The 14,902-nt window shown below is 49.0% G+C and overlaps 1 protein-coding gene across 9 annotated transcripts in view; it reads right to left on the reverse strand.

Moving 5' to 3' along the window:
* Nucleotides 1-14,902, reverse strand: part of GATAD2A (GATA zinc finger domain containing 2A) — a 101,049-nt gene that overhangs the window by 27,798 nt on the left and 58,349 nt on the right. For 8 of the 9 annotated variants that reach the window (XM_033401354.2, XM_004277494.3, XM_033401359.2 and 5 more), the window contains exon 3: nt 12,102-12,370. In XM_033401354.2, the coding sequence (XP_033257245.2) occupies nt 12,102-12,370 (269 nt within the window). Of the gene's footprint in view, nt 1-12,101; nt 12,371-12,911; nt 13,035-14,902 lie in introns of all 9 variants that reach the window. The other variant, XM_033401357.2, reaches the window with a different exon arrangement.

The raw sequence follows: 14,902 nt of genomic DNA on the forward strand, positions 1-14,902 counted from the left end.
CCGCCAGCCAACTACTGAGCCTGTGTGCCACAACTACTGAAACCCGCACACCTAGAGCCCGTGCTCCACAATGAGAAGTCACCGCAGTGAGAAGCCCGCGCACTTCAACAAAGAGTAGCCCCCGCTCGCCGCAACTAGAGAAAGCCCGCGTGCAGCAATGAAGACCCAATGCAGCCAAAGATAAATTAATTAATTAAAATAAAGTTAAAATGATACTTAAAAAAAAATTGTTCTGTTCAAGGTGCAAGAGAGACTGACAGATTTTAATGTAACTGAGTACAAAAACTTCACTGATAATCGAGGTTTCAGAGTCTACAGTGCAACTAACCGTTAGGAATGGCCACTCTGTGTTTTGGTGTCGTATTAAAGGAAGAAACACACAATTATCCAAGACTAACCAAATACTCCTCCCTGCTCAAACTGCTTCTCTGTGTCAGGCTGGATTTTCTTCACATGCTTCATCCCTAAAAACTTATCACAAGAGACTGGATGAAGAAGCAGATATGAGAATCCAGCTGTCTACTTATTAAAGAGATCTGCAAAACAGTTATTTTTTTTATAAGCAATGTTCTTTATGCTAACATGTAATGGGTTTATTATCGTCATCTTTAAATAAATAAGTTATTTTCAGATTTTCTAACACAGTAAATGTCAACATATTTTCCACACGACCAAAGGTTCTCTGGGGTCCAGAGATGGAAAAGGGGCTGCACCAGTGCTTTCAGCAAAGGGTTTCCTGTCCCCATCAGATGCCAGTCTGAGCAGAGGTTCCCAAGTGCAGTCCTCCTGACATACCGCAATCCACGTGGTTTTTTCATGCTGCCAAAGTTGAGTTTTGAAAAGCAAGACGTACTAAAAATTTAATAGGACTCACCACACATATACGCCGTAATTTCCCTATAAAACCTATTCAATTATAAGACAACAAAATTTGGTAACCCTGTTCCTGTGGCCTTAAAAAGCGGCAACTGTACAGGCCCCACAGTTACCCAGTTCACAGAGAACTTGCCACTGCCCAGGACAGCTTGGACACCCTGCATATGCAGATGGGCAGGCCAAGCACAGACTTCCCATAGAGGCAGGTCAGGCACCCCAGGCCAACACCAGGAAACTATCCTGCATCTCACGCCCCACTCCCCCCTTATGCCGCACTGCAGGCAAAGGCATCTCCTCCCTCCTCCAGCATGTCTACCTCTGTTCTCACATGCAGGCATCCAGCAAACTTCCAAGCTCCACCCACATCCAGAGCATCAACTCTCCCTGCTCCAGAGGGTGGTCCATGGGCTGCATTTCCCAGCCTGACATCTGGCTCTGCTCCCACCGCCATGGGTCTTCTCAGGCCCTGACTCCAGGCAAACACAATGGCTCCAGGGAGCTAGCTGGATGCCCGAGCACCCCTATTTCTGGGCCGTGAGCTCCCCAGGACATGCCACCCGGACTGCTCTTTCCCACAGTGCCCACAGATACCACACGTGCCTGGATTGGTTGTTCTCTTTAAAGCACTGTTGTGTTAAAGCTGCTTTTGAAAGCTATCAAGGGCCTGCTTTAAGGAACTCTGCATGTCACCAGATTTCAGTGCCCCCTAAGACCTGAAGCTTTTCAATGTGATTACATCACAACTATTTTTAAGATTTAAGCTCTAAAAATAAGCACTCTTATGGCTTAGGATCCAAGGAAGGGGACACACAGTAACGTCTGGTATGTCTCCCATCTCTCCACCCATCAGACGCTCCCCACCTCCTTCATACTCCCCGCCTCCCCCGGGCGGGCCCATCCACAGAGCTGGATCAGCCACAGGGAACTCAGCTCCCCTCTCCCTCATTCTTGGACACCTGTGAGTCCCAAGTCTCCTTTCCATCAGTGCTGTGACAAACCTTACTGGACTATGCCTCACTTCAGAGGAGATGGTGGGCTCCAAGGGTGGGGTGAACTGTCCTGGGCTACACAGGGGTGTGAGTGAAATTGAGCCGTCAGACCCCACATTCTTTTTTTTAACCACCTGCTATCCCCCGCTCCCTTTCAGGCTCACAAATTACAATTCGAGTGCTCATCTTCTTGAGGAAAAAACCCAGAAATCTCTTGCAATCAGGCCAGCTCTCTTTTTCCTCCAGGGCACATTCTGCTAACTGAGAAAATACTCCTCTCCTGGTATAAATCCTGCTTGCCCCACCTGGGGTGACACACGGTATGTGTGGGAAGTGCTGGGTATTCACTCCTGCTTCTACCTGTTCTACAAACAGAGCTCCCTTCATCCTTCTTCTCCACCAGGTTAGGTGGCCATGAGGGACAGGATGGGATCCCTCAGGCCAGCACACTCGCCATGCCCACCCCCAGGGTTGGTTATGGTTCCGGTACACCTGCTCTCCTCATGTCAGAGAAACTGACTGTAAGATAAAAAGCAATGTATATAAAAGCAGAGCCTCCATGGCAGAGGGCTGGCCAGAGACCCTCCCTCATGTACCACTATAGGTAGAATGTTTAAACCCACTACAGCAGTGAGGGCATTGCCTGTCAGCATGTGGCAAAGCACCAGCAGGAATACATGCCATAAGAGGATATCAGAAACTGCAATTGCAGAATTATACTGAATAATTTCAAAATAAGGAAATGATCTGCTTAATCTGCCAATCTGCTTAACTCACACATGTGTGAAGAGAAGAGTTCCTGACTGTTAAACAAACAAGTGCTTACAGCTACTATCCTGATGACTGTAGACGGTGGCTTGCTGGTTCCTGTCAGGGCAGCCACACAGTAATATCCCCAGAAGGCTGGCACTATCCAGTGAGAAACCATCCCCTCCAAGGCCAGAGGAGGGCGCCGTAAAGGCAACAGGGAAGTGGCAAAACTGTGGAGCTCCTTACCTGTCACCAGGCTGGCTCACAATATGCCCCATGTGAACTAGGTCACTCTAAGAGTTAGAAACAGGGCACCCAGAGTCTGTCACTCTGCCATCCAAAAATAATCTAATGATTTTCAGAAGTACAGGTGAACCCCTCAAAGTACAATTATTACAAACCTGGGATAAGATAACGGCCCAGAATAAAGACAGGTGGACAGAGGAGAACCGGGATGAGGAGCCCCAAGGGAAGGGGAGAGGCAGCGAATGAGGAGATGGAAAGAAGTCACAGAGGTTTGGAGAGGTGGCAGCTGAGGCAGGGGAATCCAGAACGAGGAACCGATTTCTGAAGGAACGTACCTCTCAGTTCAGCTCTTACGTGCTGAAATGCAAGCAGGCTATGGATTTCTAGTTGGAACTGATGGAGCTGCTCCCCAAGGCTGCTTGGCCCCTCCTGGAAGCCGCCCAGCCGCAGACAGAGAACTAGCAAGTGAAAGGCCAGCCCACAACAGGTGCTGGGGAGGGGCTGGGCTCCCCAAGAGCCTCCCACAGAGTGCCAAAGCCCCCCACACACACACTGAGGGAAGTAATCGTCACACAGAAGGAACAGGCTCCTGGCTGCGTGACTTCCGAAGCTCTCACACTGTGTGTGTGGGGGGGGCTGTCAATCGCTGGCGACTGTAGGAGGAGCCAGGGTGAGGGCCACAATCACACTCACTCAGGCTGTGAGAGAACCAGAGCCCTTTCCAGAGCCATCACGCCCACAGCTGTGTAACATTCCCCTGAATCACTCAAGGACGCACATTCCAGCAGACAGCTGGCCGGTGGGTCAGGCACAGCTGCAGTGGAGCATGGTGGGGAGAACAGGGTAGGAGGGGGGCTCGCGTCTGCACATCGCCATGGAGGACCCACACCCACACCCACGCGGGAAGCTGGCGCAGCAACCATCGCTGGCCTCACCCTCTGTCATGGAAGGGAGAGGGCTGATGGTCACACAGGCAGGCCAGGACCTGGACTCAGACCTCTCTGAAGACTCCATGGCTAAAACTGTAAAGCCTGACAACACCAAGTGAGGATTAAGTTAGCTGGACCTCCACGCCTGTGAGAGTAAAACCACCCAGACATTTTTGGGGAAAGGCATGGCAGTTTCTTTAAAACAGCTCAATACCCACCTACCCTGTGACCCCAGCAATTTGACCCCTAGGTATTTAGCAAGAGAAATGATGATCGATGTCCACGCGAAAGACTTCTACAGGAATGATCACAGCACCCCAAACTGGAGACTGCCCAGTATCGGTGGACAGGCGAGTGGACGACTATGCATATCCACGCGGGAGTCCCTCAGCAAAATGCTGATACACACAACAGAGATGAATCCTAATCACGTGGAGTGAGAGAAGCCAGACCCCACCAAGCACATACTCTATGATTCCATTTCTAGGAAGTTTGAGAAGAGGCAAGATTGGTGGAGAGTGGGAGAATACACCCAGTCAGGGAGGGCAGGAAATGTATGTATGGCTCCAGGGCACTTTCTGGGGTGATAAGGTTCTGTACACAGGTGGATACATGTGTGAAAACCGCAGCAGGAGAGGCATACACGGCAGGCACCAGCAGTACTTCCTGGCGGGGCAATGCAACCCCGGGTTTACTGTATCCTTCTTCTCCCAAAGGCCGCTTGTAAAGCATGTCCACCCAAACAAGGACTCTATAACTTATGGAGTCATCTTGGAAACGTTAAGTGATGCACATACCTTTTCCTGTGGACTCCATTTCTACACAGAACAGAACAAAACAAGGCCATCCACACAATCCAACATTACAGATGACAGGCGGAAGCACTATCATGTTACTTTCAGGTTCATTTTCACTTTGGAAGAGGACTCGGGCATTAACATGGGTGTGGATGACATGCCCCACACACCACACTCACCACTGTGGGTGGCCAAGCCCTGTCTTAAGAGCAAATGATCTGCCATTGAGAATCCTAACTTCTATACAGAGTGTCGCCCTCCACTACCAAAGTCCAAAAAGAAAGATGGGGCAGTGATTCTGTCATCAAGGATACCGGCTTCAACAAAGGTGCCCTGCTTTTGCAGCCTTGGTAAACAGAGGGTGTACTTCTGGTGCATTTTACAGTCTGTTAAACCTTGCAAGAAGGCAGAAAGCCAGAAAAACTAAAGCCAAGAACAGCTCTAATGGCTCAGGTGCTACTGCCAGCTCCCAATAGGCCACAGGTCCCTCGGTAGGGATAAGAACACACATCAGAGTCCTTCCCACCCACACCATGGGGGAGACCATTGGTCCAAGTAAAGCCCTGTCCCACAGCAGAAGAGACACACGATGCAAAGCAGGGAAGGAAGAGGTGTCAGACAGCTGCCTGAAGACCACGCACACCAATGGAAGCCAGGGAGACACAGTCACCATGACACCTGCCCCACACATCCACACAAGACCCACATGGCTGGCTGTCGAGCAGCAGAAATGGGGCTCCAAGTCTGCCCCTGCCCTGCCCGTGAGACCCTGGGAGCCCAGCCTTGTTTCCTCCCAAGTAAAATGAGGAAATAGAGATGGACTGCTTAGGCATCCAGTGACTTCCATCCCTAGGTGAGCCACACCCCTAAAGTCGAGGCTCCCCAACACCTCTGCATATTCTTTCAAGATCCAGTACCCTGAAAAACAGCTAAGTCAGATCCTGTCCCATCATTTCTGCCCCCAGGGACGAGCATGGTACCTGCCACAGACAATCCAGGGAGAGTTGGCGCCTCAGAAAAAGGCACACAAAAAAACATTTTCAGTGAAGTATGGGGGTGGCTAATCATGAAGTTCCCACCCCACACAGGCCCAGGGCAACCAAGGGACCCAGCCCTAACCTTTCAGGTGCAGAACCTCTGGAGAACAGGCTCATGTTTTACTCAGTTAAATGTTCCTCTACCCAAAAGGGGAAAAACAAAGCTCTTTTCACCTGTGTGTGGCCTAGACTATTTTTGAAGATCAACAATTCGTGACAGAAAGAGAGTCTCCTCTATAGGAAAGTGCAGGAGTGGAATCTATTTATCTCAGAAACAAAACAGAGAACCCAAAACAGCTTCCTCTGCCTGTCCCAGCTCCAGACCTCATCCAGCAGTCCAGACTTGGGGTAGAGGGAGGGCAGCACATGCTCATGAGCTTTGGGTTGGCCTCACAAGACCAACAGGATCAACCTCCAGCTCTGCGGGGTTTTGTTTTTCCCTGAGCACACTGACGGATGCCAGAACGGAAACCAAACTATTTTAACCTCATTTATATTTTTTAACATCCATATTGAGGTATAATTTACATACCACAAAATTCATCCATTTTAAGAGTATAATTCAGTGATTTTTTAGTAAATTTAGAGTTGTGCAACCATCCCTACAATCCAATTTTAGAACACTGCCATCACCCCAAAACGTTCCCTTGTGCCTGTGAACAGTTAATCACTGCCCTCACCCACCCCCAACCCCTGCCTCAGACCACCATCTGAATGCTCTCTGTCTCTGTAAGTTTGCTTTTTTGGACACTCCTTGTAGATGAAATTTACAATACATAGTCTCTGGGTCTGGTGTCTCCCCCTCGGCATGGTGAGTCTGAGCTTCATCCATGTTGCAGCACAAATTGCTAACTCGCTTCTTTAAAATTGCTGATTAGTAATCCACTGCATGGATATAGCACATTTTGTTTATCCGTGGCCTTCTGGATTGTTTCCACCTTTCTGCCTGTTGTGAATCATGCTGCTATGGACACCCATGTACCTGTCTTTGTGTGGACACGCTTTCATTTCTCTCAGGTACCTTCCTTGGACAGACTCTTGGGTCATGTGGTAAGTTCATGTCTAACTTTCTAAGAAACTGACAAACCGTTTATGCCATTTTACATTCCCACCAGCAATGTATCAGGGTTCCAGTCTCTCCACGTCCTCGCGAACACTTGTTATCGTCCTTTTTTTTTTTTTTTTTTTTAAAGAGCTTTTATTTATTTATTTGGCCGCGCTGTACAGCATGCGGGATCTTGGTTCCCTGACCAGGGATCAAACCCATGCCCTCTGCAGTGGAAGCGTGGAGTCTAAACCACTGGACCACCAGGGAAGTCCTTTGTCTGTCTTTTTTTATTACAGCTACCCCTGAGACTTGTTTTATGGCCTAGCATATGGTCCACTCTGGAAAATGTTTCATGTGCACATGAGATGTACTCTATAGATGCCCTTTAGCCAAACAGATCAACAGTGCTCTTCGAGTCTTCTAGAATCTTGCCGATTTTCTGTTTAGTTGCTCTACCAATTATTAAGAGAGGAGTACTGAAATCTCTTTTTTCTTTTTTTTTTTTTTTTGCGGTACACGGGCCTCTCACTGTTGTGGCCTCTCCCGTTGTGGAGCACAGGCTCCGGACGTGCAGGCTCAGCGGCCATGGCTCACAGGCCCAGCCGCTCCGCGGCATGTGGGATCTTCCCGGACCGGGACACAAACCCGTGACCCCTGCGTCAGCAGGCGGACTCTCAACCACTGCGCCACCAGGGAAGCCCCTGAAATCTCTATAATTTATGAACTGTCTATTTCTCTTAGCAATCCTATCAGTTTATGCCTCAGATATTTTGGGATTCTGTTGTTAGGTACATATACATTTGTTACTGGTATATCTTCCCATGTACTGTTAAAAAATGTCCCTCTTTGGCTCTAGGAATATTTTTTTGTCTTAAAGTCAATTTTATCTGATATTAATACAGTCATTCTAGTTTTCTTATGGTTACTTATGGTGTATCTTTCCTCATCCTTTTACCTAAGGATCTAATGGTTGTCTCTTATAGACAATATATAATTAGGGGGGCTTCCCTGGTGGCGCAATGGTTGAGAGTCCACCTACCAATGCAGGAGACACGGGTTCGTGCCCCGGTCGGGGAAGATCCCACATGCCGCGGAGCGGCTGTGCCCGTGAGCCATGGCCGCTGAGCCTGCGCGTCCAGAGCCTGTGCTCCGCAACGGGAGAGACCACAACAGTGAGAGGCCTGCGTACCGCAAAAAAGGAAAAAAAAAAAAAAATATATATATATATATATATTTTTTAAAAAAATTAGGCTGGATCTTGCCTTTTTTATCTGCTCTGACAATCTCTGCCTTTTGATTGGGGTGTTTAGACTACTCACATTAAATGCAATTATTGATCTGGTTGGATTTACATTTATCCTTTAGCTGTTTGTTTTCTACATGTCTTCCTTTTTTGTTCTTCTGTTCCTCATTGACTGCTTTCTTTTGTGTTAAATATTTAATGTACCACAGTTCTTCTGTTGATTTTTTTAAACTATATTTTAAAGTTATTTTCTTAATAGTTGCTCTAGGGATTACAATAAGCATTTTATTAACAATACAGTCTGCTTCAGATTAACACTAACCTGATCCCGGTAAAATATAGAAACTTTACTCCAATACAGCTCCATTTCATTCCTCCTGTTTTGTACTGTTGTTGACCCGTATATCACGTGTCTACATATGTTATAAATACAACAGATTGTTGTATGCCTTTGGTCAACTGCCAAAGAGCTATGGTTGTTTTTGTCAATTCTATCCAGTGTTATGGTTAATGCTTCATATGATGTTATGTCTTTTAACTAAGAAGAAATGAGAAAAAAATGTCTTTTCTATTAGCCCACATATTTACCATTTCCAGTGCTCTTTATTTCTTCCTGTGAATGTACGTTACCAACATGTCACTTCCTTTCAGCCTGAAGAACCAGCAGGTCTGCCAGCAACAAATCCTCTCAGTCTTTGTTTATCTGAAAATCTCTTTTTGCTTTCGTTTCTGAAGGAGAGTTCTGATGCACTGAGAATTCTGGGTTGACAATTTTCTTCTTTGAGTACTTTGAATGCCATTCAGTTCCCTTTTGGTTTCCATTTGAATGTCTCAGGTGAGAAGTCAGCTGTTAATTATATTAATGCTTCCCCTGTATGTGATGAGTTGTTTTTCTCTTGCTACTTTCAAGATTTTCCCTTTTTCTCTGGCTTGTAACAGTTTGACTCTGATGTGTCTAGGTATAGATCTCTTTGTATTTATGCTACTTGAGGTTTGTTAAGCTTCTTGGATAAGCTTCTGCTCAAATACATGTTTGGCCATTCTTTCTTCAAATTGTTTTTCTGTCTTGCCCCCAAACATGTCTGCAACCTTGGGCTAATACAGCCACTGTCCCTCCCCACTTACCCATCTCCAAAACTGTCACTTTAACCAACAAGGCCATGGGCAGGGCTGCTGCCCACCACTCTAAATTGAGTGAGCCCCTTCTCACCCCTGCAGAGAAGCTGTTGGTCCTTACAGCCTGCACTGGCTAGGCAGAACTTCCCTACCAAGAGAGCTGGGGAGAGGGCATGAGAGGAGCCCCAGGTCAAGTGCCACATATTCTCACCATTTTTACCCAGAGTTCAGCAGTTTCTTAAGCACAAACACTTCGCAGATTGTTGTGTGCTTCTGGTCAATTTCCAGAGTGTTGAAATGGCTGATTTTGGGGGGTCAATTCTGTGCTGCTTCATAGTTGTTTTTTTGGGGAAAGGATTTGACAATTTCTCCTCATTCAATCACTGCTGGAAGCTGCCCTCCAGCCCTGATTTATTTTGAAAATAAAACACACACACATTGGGAGACTAAGTCAGAAAAAATGCCAAAGAGAGATGAAGAGGGGAACTGCAGAGAAGGAGAGAACTGATCCTACCATTTTATCGATATCCTCATGCTCTAAATCTCCCCAATGTCGTTTAAAAAAAAAAAGAAAAGAAAAGTTGTATCTTGGTGATTTTAATTCACCAGCACTTCCTTAAAGAAAAAGGAAATTCTCTCTGCTAGAAGCCACCAGAAACCCCCCTCTAGCCTTCAATATGCCTAAACTGGGTCATAAGAATAGCACAGCATGAAAGAAAGCAGCAGTTTTTAAAAAGAGCCAAACAAATTCTAGAAAAATACTATACAGCAATGAAAAGAGTAACTATTCCTACATTCAACAACATAAGTAAATTTCACAAACATTATGTTGAATGAAAGCAAGCAAAGGGTACAGACTACATAATTCCAATTACTTAAAGTTCAAAAACAGGAAAAACTAACCTGTGCTGTTTGAAGTCAAGAAAGTGGTTACTCGGAGGGTAGTGACAAGTGGGCATGAGGGCGCTAGTAACGTTCTATTTCTTGATTTGAGCTACAAGGATGTGCTCAGTTTGTGAAATGTACCAAGTGGCACATGCGTACTTTTCATTATGTATGCTATAACTCAATTAAATAAAATTCTCTATATGGAGGTTCCCAAGGGATGAGCCAGACACTCTCAATGAGGATCCAAAGACTGCCTGCTTCTAACACAGAAACCATGGCCACTCACTCCAAAAAAGATTACAGTTTTAGAATGGCTCTGGGCTGGACTTGATCCTATTATTCTGTCAAAATTCACAACTATACTTCAACAAACTAGACAGAACACTCTATGTGAGCACTCAAGGAGACACTAGCTCTATATGTGACGTCGTATTTTAAGTGAAGCTTGAAGACTGAAGGGTAGTTGTTACCAGCACTTATTTCCCTCACCACATGCCATGCACCAGGGTCAATTCTGGGCACGCATCTGTCACCCAGAGATGCAGAGCACAGATTATCATCCATTTTACAAATGAAGTAGCACGGGCCAGTATCATCTGCCCAAGGTCAGTCAGAGAGTGTGATCTGAGCCCCACTCTGCCAAAGCCGGGCTCCTTCCACAATCTCACAGTGCTTGAAGAATGCCCTGGGGTCTCCCTAGTCCCACAGGAGGACCCCTGCTCTGTGTGCCTGGGTTAGTCTCTGTCTCTTGCTCTCTTACATTCTTTTATGCTCCTTCAACACTTAACCTCTCCCTCACAATTCACTGGCCTGCCCTACAGGGGAGCATGGTGATTACAGGAAAAAATGTAGACCAGGAGCCCAGGAACACAAGAGGGACCCAGTAAATCTCTGCAAGTGTGGGCTCCTCCTTCTCTTCACCCACCTGTGACATTCTGAAAGGAAAGGGAAGGGAAAGCAGACCCAAACTTAAAATTTTATTTCTAGAACTTTAAAAGAGGCCTCTGGTTTTAGAACAGGGACTGCAGAAAGCAGAGCCAGATAAAAAAGGCCTTTCTGGGTAGCAAGAACACAAAGCACACCACCCCAGACTAATACGCTTCCCCAGTAGGAGGGGGTTAGATTTTCCCATTTATCTCAAGGCGTAAGAATTTTTAAAGCTGAGAAATACTGAGTCAGACAATCTCTGAAGTCCTTAGGATGCCAACAATGTGGGGCCCAAATGAATTTAATGCAAAGACTGCAGGTTGGGGTCCCTCTGCGGGGTCAGTCAACACAAGGAGGCAAAGAGCACCAGGTTCTCCAGATCTGCACTTACTGCCCCTCACCCCACCCCGGGCAAACAGACATGGAAGGGAGTCTGCAGAGGAGGCACTGAGGGAGACAAGGGATGAACCACAGAGGGGCCACACACAGAGGGGCCGCGGGGCTTCTCAGGAGGCCATGGCCACCGGCTGCTGGCTCATGGGACATCAGGGTGTGAAGGGAGGGGTAAAGCAGGAGCTGGAGCTAGGCCTGCAATTCTCTTTACAGGGAGAAAAGAGGGTTTCTTAGTGAAGACATGGGGTGGTACACTGAGTCTTATTTCTTTCAAGCTTTTTCCTTAAAAGCTGAGGATTGGGAAAGTTACTCTTGAAGCAATCAGTATCGATGAAGGAGAAACCGAAAGAGCACATCACAGGAGTCCCGAACACAGGGGCCCCTCCTCCCTGATGCACGGCCTAGGAGGAGTGGTGATGCACGTGAGAGGGCTGTGCTCCCGACTCTGCCCCTGGCCAAGTGACCCAAGCAGGGTGTAGCATCATCCCTGGCCTCCCATGCCCCAGATCTGAAAAGCAGGGAAGCTGGACCAAATGAAAAAGTTTTCCTATAAACCAGAAGCACAGAGCTAGACAGCAGGTACAAGTTTAGTGAAGGCCTGCTGTCAAGCAGGGGAGCCAACAGAGGCTACCGCTCCCCCATCCTGTGAGACCCACACCCCATGCTACAGATGTCTGGGCCCCAGGGCCCCAAGAGGGAGGTCCCTTGGCCAGGACGGTGGGGGAGGTGCCAGGGCTGGAGCCCACAGCCATCTCCATGATAAGCCACCGAAAGCTGCTTCCTGTAGGCCTGACGGCGGCTTCATCCCGACAGGCCTCCTCACGCCCAGGCCTGTCCCTGGTTCCTGGACCCTCCTGCTCACCTGTGTGTGGTTCGCATGTCCACGGGCCCATCGCCCACCTGCCCTTCGCCTCTGCCCATGGCCATCGCCTCTGCGCCTCTCAGCAACCCTTGGGCTGGGCCTGCTCCCGGCTCAGGCGTCACTCTCATATCTCCGTCAGCGTTTAACTCTGAAGCCAACACTCCTCTCTCCATTTTTATTTTCTTGCTCTCCACATCGTCCTCTGCTGGGTCCCGGTCAAGCGCTCGTTTCTGACTCCGTGTTCGGCATGCTTCTTCAGTCATTCTGAACTTTAGGGAATGGAGAAAACATGACATTTAAACTTGGCACAACGAAGTGGCTGTCTTCTCAGACTTTTCACAATGTCATCATGGAGTGTTTTCCTCACCATGTGACAATGGCAGAAGTAGGTACAACAAATGAAGGGCCCACAAAGCGTGCCCAGGACATTTCTTCACTGCCTTGGGGAAGGCGAGGGCAGGAGCAACAGAGCATCTGGGAAGCCAAGCTATGCATCGCCCCATCCAGGGCCAGAAACCTGCAGGGGCCTGGGCAGGAACAACGGAAGGTGGCTGCTTATCAGAAAGAAGGGGGAAATCTCTGCACTCCAGACTCAAGAACAAATAGAGGAAACTGTTCTAGATCTGAATTCCCTGCCTATGGGATCCTGAGCACCTACATGGGATTGGAGGTATCTGGAATCCAAGAAGGAGGGACCATGCTGTCTCAGGAGCAGGGTCACAGCCCAACTCCAGCCCTGCACTGCACTGATGAGGGTTGACCCTTCTACTCCTGCTTCAGTGAGGGGCAGCCTTCTCACTCCCTGCTCACCTCAGGAGGGTGAGGAGTGGGAGGTCACATTTAACCCTTTGACTGCCGATGAGGTGAACTTTGAGTGGGGTGAGGCCTGGCCCATCACCATGCCGGCACCCTGTACCTGCAGCATACACATATCTTGATTGAAAGAAGAAAGAAAAGAAGAAAAAAAACAGCTGAGTCAGTTTTTGATCCCATGACATCACTGGGCTCCACATGACCCTTCCCAGGATTCAGTCTGAGAGACAAAGCACTTTCCAGAAAACCAGTCTGAACCGGTTCCAGACAACAAGCTGAAGTGTTGTTAACCCTCACAGAGACAGGAGGGAAGACGGCAGTGATGTCTGTTTACAGGGAGACTGCTGGCATTCCACAACCGAGTCTGGGACACGAGTACTCGCTCTTAAAGGGGCCGCTCAGAGCCCAGCCTTGATGTCCCAGCGGGGCAGGACATGGGAAACCAGACTTCAACAGTCAGGGTCTAAAAAGCCATTCAAGAGTTCATCACAGGACAAAAAAAGAATTTAGCTGCCAGGCTCCTGAAGTACCAGTTCTCCACAGGACAGTCAATGCCCACATCTACCAACGTGGGGGCCCGGGGAGGAGCACACTGTATGAGCCCCTCAAAGAATCCCAATTCACACCTGCAGTGTGCCTACGATGAAGACCTCCTGGCTCTGTGTCCAAGCAGGCAGGACACCCAGCACCTCAGTTTCCTCACCAGCAAACACCCTGGGAGGCCTGTCCTGGGTATGGCCAAGCAGAACCAGTCCCAAAGCAGCCCACCTTCTGGAGACTTGGTGTGGGTGGGGAGAGCACAGGGCATTGAAGGGGCCCCATCACTGTATTTGGGACACACTCCTGAGCTGACTCATTTGCAAGCTCCTTAAAGGAGCTGATTTCACAAATGAGCAACACTGCAGGGCCCTGCCTTGGACTCAAACTGAAAGGAAGGAAAGTGACAGCTGCTTCGGGCTCCGGGCACAGGAGGCCCAGCGTCCGTCTGACACGTGTTAGGCCAGCGTGCCCCGGCCTGGACCCTCAGACATCTGCTCCCACGGGCAGTCCAAAAGGGTTGAATCAAGCAGGTTTCCCTGTGGCCATGTCACCCCCGCCCCTGGGGTGCTCCCCATTCCAGGCAGGGCTTGAGAAGTCTGAAGCTCAAGGGCACAGCCTATCAACTTGGCCTCCATCTGCCTCCAACCCCTCCTGGCATCCCAGCCTGCACCTGCTGCTCACCCCGTGCCACCTCAGCCCTCAGCCACACTCCGTCCCTCTGCTCTCACCCAGATCTCCCCATCCCCTCCTTCACCTGTAGAGGTCATCTCCTCACCACCCCAGAGGGAAGCAAGGGATGCTCCCATGTCCCTCTCAGCCTAAAGTTCTAGTTTCTGTCCTTCTCCAACATGCTTTCACCACAAATGCTGTCAGCCTGCTCACTGAGTCTGTCTGTCCTGTCTCCCCATAAGCTGCAGACAAGTCACTGCCCTGAATTGAATGTCAGTCACCCTCCCCTCCTCTCCCTCACTGTGGGAGGGTTGGGTCACTTTCCTTTGGGGCACTGCCTAAACAACAGGAGCTGCTCGAACGTATGGGGAATTGCATGAGAGGAATGATTTCAGCGGCCACGTTGGATGGTGGGTACCTGTGCTCCCAGGATCAGAGAGGAGCCTATTGGGGGTAAAAGATGAAGGGAGTCCAGGACCTCAGGCACGGAGGGCCCCCACTGGAGTCAAAGGAAATTCTGTCCCTAGGGAGAAGCTCCCAGGCTGGCCTGGTGCCCACTGGGGGAGGGGAGGTCCGAAGTGAACAGGGAGAATGCACCCCTCAATCCTGAACTCAGAACCGCCCCCAATACTTCCCCACTTCGCCTCTGCTCCAGCCCAGCCTGCAGGGCCCCCACCCCCAGCACAGCCTCCGGCCTTGTAAACCCCAGGCTCCAATCCATGAAGCTCATCTGAACCCCAGACCCTGCATGAAGTCCCTCCTTCCTCCCAACTGCCCAC

This window comes from Orcinus orca, chromosome 3 (genome assembly GCF_937001465.1).
Source record: "Orcinus orca chromosome 3, mOrcOrc1.1, whole genome shotgun sequence".
In the NCBI taxonomy this organism is placed as follows: Eukaryota; Metazoa; Chordata; class Mammalia; order Artiodactyla; family Delphinidae; genus Orcinus; species Orcinus orca.